At 36.7% G+C, this 12,186-nt stretch overlaps 1 protein-coding gene across 4 annotated transcripts in view; it reads left to right on the top strand.

Moving 5' to 3' along the window:
• Positions 1-12,186, top strand: part of DPY19L1 (dpy-19 like C-mannosyltransferase 1) — a 90,249-nt gene that overhangs the window by 29,757 nt on the left and 48,306 nt on the right. For all 4 annotated transcript variants that reach the window (XM_064575062.1, XM_064575061.1, XM_064575060.1 and 1 more), the window contains exon 7: positions 9,321-9,378. In XM_064575062.1, the coding sequence (XP_064431132.1) occupies positions 9,321-9,378 (58 nt within the window). The remainder of the gene's footprint in view (positions 1-9,320; positions 9,379-12,186) is intronic.

The following is a 12,186-nucleotide window of genomic DNA, read 5'->3' on the forward strand; positions in this document are numbered from 1 at the left end:
TTGAGGTCTCAAATTGCTAGGTAGTTCTTACTGTTTTCTTCCTTGGTGGTTAGTTTTGTCACCCTTCTAACTTTGTGAAGTGGGATGAAGCTGCAGACTTCTTAACATGTGGGTTAAGAATAAAGAGGAGGATATCTAGAATTGTGGTTAGAATCTTTTTATAAGTTGTATTATATAAATTTACAGGCAGATTGAGTATAACATTTTACTCCAGAAGTGTATTTCTTTTAAAATAGTACAGATATAAGCTTTCTGAAGTCAGATAAGCCAATCCATTTCACAAAAAATGAAAGTGGAAGAGAAAATAGAAAACACAGCCAAATGGTGAAATGGGGCTGGGCTGCCAAGCTCTGACTTGAGGAGATGAAGTCAGATGTTTTTGCAAACACAACCTATTCATGCTGTACCTCTTTTTCTGGAATTCTCAGTATTTTGGTATGTTTAAAAATAAAAATTAAAAAAAACCATTGTTAATTATTTTCTAAAAGCCATGCTGTTAATTCATGATTACAGTTACTTATTTTATAAGATGCCCTGACATGTGTCAGCTACAAACAGTTTCTGAAGGCCAGTTTTTTAAGACTTGGTGTATGTAAGTCTCTATTCTGCAGGGAGGAGGGCTCCCTGAGGGAACCTTCAGGGACCATTAGGAGAGGGAGTTGAGCTGCCAGGTGTTGGAGTAGTCGTTTAAAGCAACAAGCCAAAAGTGAAAGAGTTAAGCCTTTTATTACTTGCTGTGATGGTGTAACAAGATTCTAAAACTAGAGAAAATACAGACTCCCCCATGTCCATTTCCCCCCCTGGAACAGTGCCCTGGTTGAGAATCGAGGGATCAGTGCAGACATGAGGGTCATCTCACTGTTGAGGAAGCCCTGAACAAAAGGTGAACCTTTGTAATTGTCTATGGTTGGGCCTCAGAAATCATATATGGGTTTTTAATCAGGAGCCCGACTCCCTAGGGCATTAGTAGGCAAGGTCATGAGCTAGTCCTGGGATGAATGTAGGACTCATTTGGCAGGGGGATCTGAAGAAACGTAGTGTGGGCCTGGTCCTGACTGTCCAGCAGAAATACTGTGAGGGGAAGAGTTGTCCCCTGTTTCCAGATTCACCACTATGTACCCTGGCTCTCAAGAGCATACTGAAGCAGAACAATTTCTGTAGGTGAAATGAGTGTCCTTAGCTGATGCCAACAGTAAGGCATGTAGAAGCCAAGACAAAATATAGACAACAATCTGTCCAGGCTCACTGGGGCTTTATTCTCAGGTTAAATAAAACATGAGGATCTGGGCATGAGTCAGTACTTGATTCTGGACTGACTGCTTTCTGTTGTTTGGTGTACATCTGTCACCTTGGCATTTTCCTTCACTACCCAGAGTTCTTTCATTGCTCTCTGATAATGGGATCTCTTATGCCATATCCTATGTATTCCACTTTCTTGGTTTATTTTTTCACTCTGGTACATCTTCCATCTTCTAGAAGTCTTTGAGAATGAGTGGATGGGAGGTAAATTTTTTCAGATCATGTATATTTGAAAATGTCTTTATTTTGTCTTCATGTTTGATTAATAGTTTTGCCGAGTATTGAACTCCAGATGGGAAATCACTTTCCTTCAGAATTTTGAAGGCGTCACACTATTGTTGCTTCACGTGGTGCTGTTCAGGTGTTCTTCAGTTATTCGGATTTCTAAATTTTTGTTTGTGACCTTTTCTTCCCTTTCTTTTCTGAAAGATTGTAGATTCTTCTCTTGGTCTCCATGGTTCTGAAATTTCATAATATGTCTTGCCCTAGATCTGTCTGTTCCCATTTATTATCTTAGTCGTGTGAGCGTTCTATATTCTAGGAAATTTTGTCAACTTTATTTCTCCAACTCTTCTATATTCAGTTTTTCATTTGTTATCTTCTAATTTTCAAGAATTTTCATTTGTTCTGTGAATGTTCCTTTTTTTTTTAAAAAAATAGTATTTTATTTTTGTTTCATGGATGCAGTATCTTTTTCTCTGAGGGTACTAATTTTTTTTCCCTCCCTAAATAATTTGCTATCTTCTAGTTCGCTTTTTAAAATTTTTCGATCTATACCTACCATGTTAGAAGTTTTCCTTAGCTGTCTGGCCATCCTAGGCTATCATGATTGAGATTGGAGGACAAAAAAGCTGTATGGGAGCTCCAGATCGTGGGTGGAACCTGTTAACATTGAGTTTTTATATAATTTGAATAAATGATGTGGGAAGAACTTAGAGTGACTGCCAGTTCTTTGGTTTGCCTTTGGATGTAAAAGAAAATTTAATGTAACAAAGGTTTTTCGGGGTTGTAATAGGGAAGTAAAGTGTTTCATAAGTTAACTGGAATGCAAGATTATAGAATTTTTAAGAAGTGTCTGGGTAGGAGGGAGAACCTAGATGAGTTAGGAGACATTGTCTTCTGTGTGAGAATACAATAAATTAATGCTAGCAAGGCACCTAGAAGAATGCCTGCTTTCAGAAAATAGTTTTTAATTGAAGTGAATAAATAAATTACTGGAAAAAAACTTAGCTCTTGATCACTATTTACGAAAGGCACAAAAATAATATATTATTATTTATCACATAAGCTTTATTAGAATTTTACCAATTTAGGAAATATTTTTTCAGTGGACTCATCTGAAGCGTTTCCTCTGCAGATTCCACTTTTTTTTTTTTTCCAGATTCTAGTCTTAAGATTATTTGTTTACTGAAGAAATATGTATCTAGCTCTTTAAGAGGTAACTCTGAGGAAACAGAATCACAGGAAAGTTATGGATCTCTCCTAGTGGTCAGACTTGGGCAGCAAACAGTGTGGTTAAGTGTCATTTGCTGATATAATGACCTAAAGAGGGACAGATTTTAGAGAAAAGATGCCAACATTTTCAACCAATAACTTTCATCAATTTATGCATACTGAAGAGAAATACTTCTCTTTTAAATATTCATATACAACTGTTAGGCCAAATGATTAAAGATGTGCTGGAAGGCCAAGTTAATAGAACATTCCAAAAGCAAAAAAACAACAAAACGAAACAACCCACAGCAACAACATGGAGCTGGAAAAGTTTGAGCTGGTGTAATTCATAGCTTAAATAAGACATATTTTTAGCCAAAAATCCAGGCTGCATAAACAGTAATGCTTGATTTTCTAACAAAGCATGAACAAACAGAAAAATCTCAAATAAAACAATGGAAGCAAAGCAAAATTGTCATAAAGAATAAGAAGTTCAACTTTGTCTTAAAACAGGTATGGGAAGGGGGAGGTTTCTATTTATTGATACAGAGAATTGATATGAAAAGCTACTCTATTCTGCCACAGAGTCTAAAAAGGACACCAAGTCACTTCATAGATAACTTGGGCTGGATCATGAGAAGAAAATAGAGAAATTGGTTATATTAACTATGACTATTCACTCTCACTATTCAGGATAGAAGGGGGGGGGATATTAGTAAGCAAAATTAAAAGGAAGGTTTGGCATATAGACTAATCTACCGTGCCTTCAGGGCTTCTGGAACACATCTAGAAATAAAGTAGTTAAAAATTCTTTCTGGTATCGAAGAAGCATGAACCTTCAATGACCAAAGAAAATAATAGAGTAGAGTAGAAAGTCAGAAAATGAATACATTATGCCCTGTGACTGGTTTGTTCCTCCTGTGGAAGAAAAGGCATTTTCTGATGACTAGCTATGTCTACAAAAGAATGGACAGGCTTTTCTGACAAGAGCTGAGAAGCCATGGAGAACAGAGTGGAGGCAAAGAAAGGTGAATATTCAAGAGGATGAAGAGATCAGAGACAGATCAGAGTGGCCACAGTGATACAGAGCAGCAGATGTTAAATCTAGAGAAGGTCATAAAAAGGATAATTAAAAAGTTCTCAGAAAGCCTCCTCCGTGCAATAGAGGGAATGGAAAAGAAGAACAGGGGACCCTGGACCATGACTCTGTGAGTTAAGACTCTAGACATGCCCTTGACGAAGGGTAACAGCTGTGAATTATGGAGAATGAGCTGGAGTATTAGGAGAGAACTTCTGTGAGGAGGCAAGTGAGAGAAGGGAGCTCAGAGGAGCGGACTTCCACGAAGGGTCCCAGATGGTGTCTGAAAGTAGCAATAGAGGAAGCTTCAGCCTCCCCTCCGGGCCTTGAGCCATACAGGAGCGTGGTGGCATGAGGAAAGGAAACTTCCTCTCAGAGGAGGGTAAGGTTTCAAGGTAGGAGGAGAGGAAGCATCTGGGCAGAGGCTGAGGGTTCCTGGAAGGAAGTCGTTCACCACGGAATGGAGGTTCTTGAGGGCACAGCAGGAGGTCTGGATGGGGAGTCAAGCAGTGTGGGGGTTGGGTCGCAGTAGGGGCTCCACTGAACACATGGCACTGATGATGAGCAGGAGCCTGTGTCCAGGCCGGTGAGCAAGGACAGCAGTGGTGTGAGGTGTGGTGTGTTTGACTGAAAGTGCCCCCTCTCCTCAAAAAGGAATGCCAGCCAACTTGTGATTGGATAGTTTTTATGTTTTCATTTACTCCTCAGATACCTTTTGACTCTGTGCCATAGGCAAGGCACTATGGGAACTACCAGGATGAACTGGGAAGTTCACAGTCTAGTAAATAAAATCTTCTGTTTCTTGGCCCTGGCAGACAAAGAGTTAAATTAAAGGCATTAATTAGTTGCCTGTAACAGACTGGAAGGACTAAGCTGAGACCATTCCTCGCCTTCCTGATTGTCATTCTTGTCCTCACTTTTACTTTCTGGGGCTTTCTTTTATGCTCCAGAAAAGCCAGAGGATCCACGTGTAAGCGTAGGGGAAGATGCTCAGCTCTCAGCAGGCCTGCTGGGCATTTCTTCATCTGGCTAGCAAGGTGCCTATGCCTTACATCTCAAACTTGAGACTGCAATTCTCTTGATTCAATTCGTTCCACATTGTTCTCTCCTTTTCTCTTTCATAAGCATTCATACAGCAGAAGTTAGTTAATTTAATTCACTCCAAGGGTTATTTAATAACGTTTTGAATTAACTATGATTACTTTTTCTTCTTGAATGTTGAACTTTGCACGTTTTATCATTTTTTGGTAAATAGAGGTACATGTGTCCGTGATTAACTAAGCCTACCAAAATATGATTGATTTGAATCCATGTTACTTAAAGATGTGAGAAAGAAGAGAATTGTAAATTATTAAATGTCAGAACTGAAAAGTATTAAGATCTTTTACTCCTTCATTTTGTACCTGAGGAAATCAAGGCTCAAAAGGTGAATGAGATGTATGAGTAAATGTGCATGCTTAGACTATTTTAAAATTTGCACAATGGGAGCTTTCATATTTTCTGACAGTTGGTGGTAATATTGCAGAAGAATCTTTTTTTTTTTTGAACCACTAGGGAATGCTGAAATATCAACTGATCAACTGTAATGGGGGAAAAAAAAATCAGTCTTAAGTTTTCTGATTATTACATCTTTTCTGTTTAGCAAAATAAAATGACCTATATGATAGTCTGTAAGGATTCGAGGGAAAGGAGGTAAATGCTGGGGACACTATTTTAGATTTATTGCAAGTCACACCATTTCAAAATGATTGTAAGTCAGATATTTCTTGTAGATAAGCAAATTTTGTTCTCCCCTCCTAGCTATGCAGGGCATGAAAGTGTACCAGAAAATCTGCCTCCCTGGTTAGGTAAGCAAAGCTGTCTGTGTTCGTGGAAGATGCTGGGCCATAACCCATCTTGTGGTTATTTAGTTTAAGGGGAGTGATGTCGCACTGATTCTGCCTTTGGGAAAATGTCCAGTCCCTGAGCCCCACAGGCTGTATGGCAGTCCAGTAGTGTGGATGGAAGACTTCTTGAGCAGACCCCATCATGAGATTTGGTTGGGAAATTGGACTTGGGATTCTTCTGTCCTTGTCCTCTTTTTATCCCTGTCCCTGTCTTTACTCTGCCATTAAAAAAAATTGAACTTAACAAAATTTCAGCTTTGACTCTTTTTCTTTTCAGGGTATTTTTAAAAGGGAATTTTTACATTAATTTCCCAAAGTGTTTTTGTTGTTGTTGTTGTTGTTGTTGTTGTTTTTCAGTCTCTCTTGTGTAGGGTGTTTTTGGATTATAACCAGAGAATGAGGTGTCTTTCCAGCCAGGTGTTCCAGGTGCTATAGAAATCGTGTATATTCTCTGTATAGTCCAAGTACTATATAGATTTATAAAATTGAGCCTACTGATGATCTCATTTGAATCCTTGGTATGTTTTCTTTAGCTTATATGACCTGCCAAAGTCTGAAAGTGTTAAAATACTATACTATGATCAGATTTTGTCATATCCCCATATTTTTAGAAGTTTTAGCTCTAGATATCTGGTGGCTGTATTACTTGTCCATATCATTTTTATTTAAAGAAATAGAATTGAATAAATGGAGAGAGACATACTATCCAACTGAATGGGCAAACTTACCATCATATAAATGACAATTCTTCCAAAATTATATGGAAATGTAATGACATTCTGATCAGAAATCCAACACTTTTTTTTGTGTGGGAGGGGGCAATGGTTAGAATTACCTAAAAAAATGTTAAAAAAATACTTAAGGGTGGGGAATTTTCCTTATCATATATTAATATTACCATAATGCTACAGTAATGAAGACATTGTGATAATAGAAAATATAGAATTAAATCAATTGACTGGAATTAACAGATTCTAGTATTGTGAGAAATTAATATATGATAAAGGCTGAATTTCATTACACCGGAAAAAGGAATGTTTATTTGATAAATGGTCGTTAGCATAATTGGCTATCTGTTTCAAAGAGAACAAAATTAAGGCTTTACACATACACTTCTGTGGGTGAAAGATTTAAATGTAAAATACAATGATACTGGAAGATATTTTAGAACACTGTGTCATTTTGGGGTAAGAAAGGTCTTCACAGACAAGACAGGAAATGCAGAAGAAATAAAGGAAAACATTGACATTTAACTACATAAAATTTAAAATTTCTTTTTGGCAGAATACACCATAACATATCAAAATACTTAATCACACATCTAACAGTCAAAAACTGGATACCCTTAATCTTTGAATAGGGAAATAGACAATCCAATGGGAAAATGGACAAGAATGTAGACAGGCAATTCACAGAAGAGAAAATGCACATTGTCCCAAAACCCATTAAAATGCTGCCCGTACTAGTAGGAAAGAGGTACAGATCAAAATAACAACTTTGGCTTGGCAGTCTCACAGTTAGGTCTGTCCTATAGAAGTAAAAGCACCGGTATTTATGTGCACAAGGATATTTATTTTAACATGTTATTCTTACGGTAAGAGATTAAAAAATATCTGTATGTTCGATAATAGGGAAAGGGCTGAACAATCTGTAGTACATTTGTACTATGCAATGTTTGGTATCTGTTAATAAGGATGCCTTGGGTTATGTGTATTGATTAGGAATAATCTTTATAATAGGTGAATTAGAAAAGGAACAAATTTCAGAGAGGTGTTAATAGCATGATCGCATTAAAATATGGGTATAGAGAAAGATTTGGGAGGGTGGACACACACACAGATGTTACTATTGATTATCTTAGGTGAATAGGATTGAGAGAAGGGTGGCAACGAGGAAACAGATTTTTGAAATATATAGACCTTTGCACTTTCTGTCTTGTTGGCATATGTTCAAAACATTACTATTTATTTAAACCCATAACTCACACTTAACTTATCTAATGTCTTATGACTTGCCATGAAGCCTGGCGTTGGCCTGTTGGCTGGCCTTTTAAGAAGGCGTGCTGGGCCTCTGAGGGGAGAGCCCTGACTTCCACTCCCTGGCCTGTATGACTTTCCGGCTCCTTTATCTGTCCCTCTCATTTCTGTGATTCATCACTTCAGCCATTTTCTGGCCAATATGCTGTTTCTTTGCCCCTTTGTATTTCATTTGTGCTAGACCAGGTTGATAATCAGTGGAGAAAAAGCACAGTTGTTCCAGCAGTGTCCTGTAAATCTGTGGTCTTCCAGCTTCCCATGATCCCTTTAAGATGGCTCTGCAGCCCTTCTGTTTTCCCTTGTTAGCTCTGTCCTTAAATGCAAGTGGTATTTCAGACAACCCCCTTCCTCAAACTTCTTGCACTGCCATCTCTTCTCTAGAGCAGCATGGAGCTCAAAACTCTGTAGGGAAAATGGAAACTCCATAAACTGCTTGCCGCTGAACATGCAGACGTAACCCTTGTCTTGTGCCAAGGCTGACTGGCCACCTGTGCTGGGGCTGCTAGCCCTTCCGGTCTCCTGGGAGGCTGGGAGGGATGCGGAGGTGGTGTGTGCTCGCTGCGCGGATTAGCCCGGCCATCTCCTGTATCTCCTCCATGTTTCCTCATTCATACATCCCCAGGAGTAAGTAGCACTGCCTAGAATACCTGTGTCTGACTCCTTGTTACCTCCCTGGCTTGTCTATGTTCTACGCATGCTTGTGTAGAAAGAAAGAAGGATATTTGGGTAAAATCAGGAGAAAACAGCATGAGCTAAAGAGAGTACAAGATCTCAAGAGTAAAGATGAAAGAAATGATGGAACAGACCTAAAACAGCCTTTCTTTCCCCTATCCAGATGCTTCCGGCCAGGGTGGGAGGAAAGTGGGAGACCTGTATTACTCTTACCTAAGCAAATGAAGGTTTAGTTGTTAGGATGGCCAAACCATAGCGTTGCGATTTCTTAGCTAGAGTTAGAAGCCTGGTGGTCATATTTTGATATTTGTGTTCTTTTACAAGTTTTTCAAAACAGATGAAAGATAAAACTTTGTAAACTAGTGTTCCCAAGCATGTTCTATAGGAAAGTAGCTTGGGATGGGGCTTGGGAAATACCGAATTAATTAACTCTTAAATGTGCTGGCTTGCTTTGTGAATTTCCAAGTATGGTGTTTTCTATCTTTATGACCACAAAGCCTTTTTCTGCACTTCTCTCCTCTTTCCTGAATGTATATCATGTGTCCCTAGAAAAATAGTTTGAGAACTGCTAGAGGATACAAATAAATATGTGGCACTAAAAAATAAAAAAGAGAGAGAGAAAGAAAAAGATCAGGTTGCATGATGCCCGGTAACGTGACTAGTCACAATTTTTTATTCCCTGTCTCTGTGGTTTTTTTGTACATTTTGAATATGGAAGATGACTTTTTAAAAATGAAACTTATTTTGACTAATAATACTATAGATACTTATTTTGTAAATAAGCATAGTAGAGTTCTAGTGTGGCTAACACTTTGTATAGAACTGGAAGTTTATCATACTATATTATTTCAAGGTTTCATTAGGATTGACCTGGATTTTTGTTATTTGAGTTATGGTTTTTATCTTCTTTTCCAGCGGCAGCCGATTAGGAGGCCTGGTTACAGTGCTGTGCTTCTTTTTCAATCATGGAGAGGTAGGTAGTCAACAAATATTTTCAAAATCTTTAGGGGATTGTACTTTTAAAAATACAAGTTTTTTCTTTAAGTAGTCAGTCAAATATTTTAAAACATTCTAGGAGATTTTACTTCCAGAACTACAGGTTTCTTTTTAAAATTTAATTTCTTTAAATTTAGTCTATAGTAGCATTCTTTAAATGTTTGGTCTTATTTTCATTCAAGTTTTACATTAGCGTTTATTTTAAGTTAACTTTTCATGAACATTATTATCTTGATTCTGTGATATATCTCTTAGTGATTTGAAGTAATAGTGGGTCTGCGTCAATTCTTTATATAATTTAAAAGTTTGAAAGTTTAGCTATAATAGAAATAAGTCAACCATGGATAAAGTTAATTTCCTTGTGTGGGGATAACTTTTTGTTGTAGGAGCTATATAGTGTGTTTCTATTTTAATGCATCTTATTAACTTGGATGTATTTTTAAGTCTCCTTTGCAGAATATTATACCTGTAAACTTGCACACGTCCAAGGGTTTTCTAAAGAGAACACTAGCAAAGAAAGTATTGACTCTGGATCCAAGCTACCTGTGTTCAAATCCTGGCTTTGCTGTTTAACAGCTCTGAGACCTGAGCAAATCATTAATCTCATCTGCCTTAGCTTCCCCTTGTAAATGGGTGTAATAATGGTCCTTATCTCATGGGATTACTGGCGAGTTTAAGTGAATTCATAAGTGTAAAGTGCCTGGAGCAGTGTTTGGCACATAGTCTAATTGGTACTTGGTATCCCTTTTTCTTAGGAGAGTTATTTTAATCATGCCAGTGAGTGGTTTATGTACCAGAAAATAGTTGTGAATTGTTATTTGCTTTTAATTTATGTAACTGTTACTTTGTATTATCATTATTAATAACTTAGTTTAGATTAAATTCTAATAGAAATTCAGGATGCCACTGAAATCGTTCCACTAAATCAATTGTAGTTGTAAATGAATTTTTATTAATGTATCTATACCTGGTTTTCTTTCATGGTAAATCTTGTATGAGAGAAAGAAAAGAAAGGTCAGCTTGTTTTGTATGAAGTAACTTAATCCTTTTATGCATTTATAAACTCAGTGTGTATAATATTTGAATATGCACATATTATAAAGCCCTAAGAGTAATCATACTAAAACTTAACTATAGAGTCAAGGTTGAACTTTTTTTTATTGTTCAGTGGATTACTAATGGATGTTGAAGTAACACATGCTTAGTATTTAGAATCACAGAAATTTAAAGCCAGAGTGGCCTTACAGATTAGAGCATTTGAGAAAAATCATTGCAATATGTTTGGTTTGCCTTTGAGGAAAAAAAAAAAATTTTTTTTTTTTTTGCCTCTTCTTGACTGTGGTTGCTTCTGAATGTCATAGTGTGGACCACAGAACATGTGGAGGCACAGATCCTGTGAGAATGACCTAAGAAATCGGAAGTGACTACTTAACAAAGTGAAGGAAAGGAGCATTGAGTGTTCACAATAAGACGTTGGAGGAAAGAGATTATAGAAAAATTTGAAGCCAAGGTGCAGTTTTAAAGACAGCTCTCTGTTAAGCAGAAAGGTCTACTGTATTACCCTCAGTCTAAATTGAAGGTTTTCAATTCCTGATCTTATGTTTTTCTTATAATTTTGATACTCATGTAGCGTGAGCATCATTCCTCACAAAGTCTTTTCAGTTTATACCAATGAAATTTGGACTATTCAGTTCATTTTTCAGGTTGAAAGACTTCTTTTTTTTAATACCTTTCACCTACTTAGTGTGTTTAAACATGCTTAGACATCACTTTCTACTTAGGAAAGGGTAGACTAAATGTGATTAGAATTAGAATTGCAATTTTTCCGAAATAGTCAAGTAGATAATTGTACTTTATATCAGCAACTTAGCTTTCGAGTAGAAAAGTGACCATTTTGAATAAAGACATTAAAATTGAGGGAATAAACTGTAGTTTTGGGTAAAATAAGGGTGAGAACTTAAGTAACTAAAACCATTTTATTATAATTTAATGACTGTTTTGGTTTTCAGACTATGAGATTGTCAGACCCAATTATTTTCTGAATTTTAAAAATGTTGCTCAAAGCATATAATTTTTATATGAGGGAAGCATCCACTCTGGTAGTACCCATTCACACATTTAGTGAACTTTTTTAGAGCATCACAATGTGTATTCACTGAAATTGCTGGTGGGTTACTAATTGGTACTTGGTATCCCTTTTTCTTAGGAGAGTTATTTTAATCATGCAAGTGAGTGGTTTATGTACCAGAAAATAGTTGTGAATTGTTGCTTGCTTTTAAATTCTATTTCCATTATTCAGTTTGCTCTCTATTTGAGTCTAAGATAGAATATAGTGTACTTTTGAAAATATTCTTCCACTCAGATGGTTTTACAAGGGAAAATTTTGGCCTCAACAAAAGAACTACAAGATGTGTAGTAGAAAAGGATTAATCAAATGATTTAAAACAGAAGTTGAAAACCTTTAAATCTGGACCCTGTGAAGATGCGATAAAGAACTCACTAATTGCTCATAGTAATGATCAATAATATTGAGGTTATGTATTTCATAATAAAAATTATGTCGATGTTTTCACTTATCAAGCTTTTTTATTAAATGTTGATTCTGTCCCTGTTGAAAATTATTGCTAAGAGGAAAGCCAACAGTTTTACTCTGCCTTTTAAATCCTTCCTTATTATACGATCAGATGTGAGCGCCTGTGGCTTGATGCTGCAGGATTTTCCGCATGCTGACTGAAAAGCATTCAGGAGAGTATATGAAAAAAATGCAATATAATATTTTTCTTTA

The sequence above is a fragment of the Mirounga angustirostris genome, unplaced genomic scaffold, assembly GCF_029215605.1.
Source record: "Mirounga angustirostris isolate CCGP_5_RB_7025 unplaced genomic scaffold, mMirAng1.0.hap1 SCAF_12, whole genome shotgun sequence".
Lineage (NCBI taxonomy): Eukaryota > Metazoa > Chordata > Mammalia > Carnivora > Phocidae > Mirounga > Mirounga angustirostris.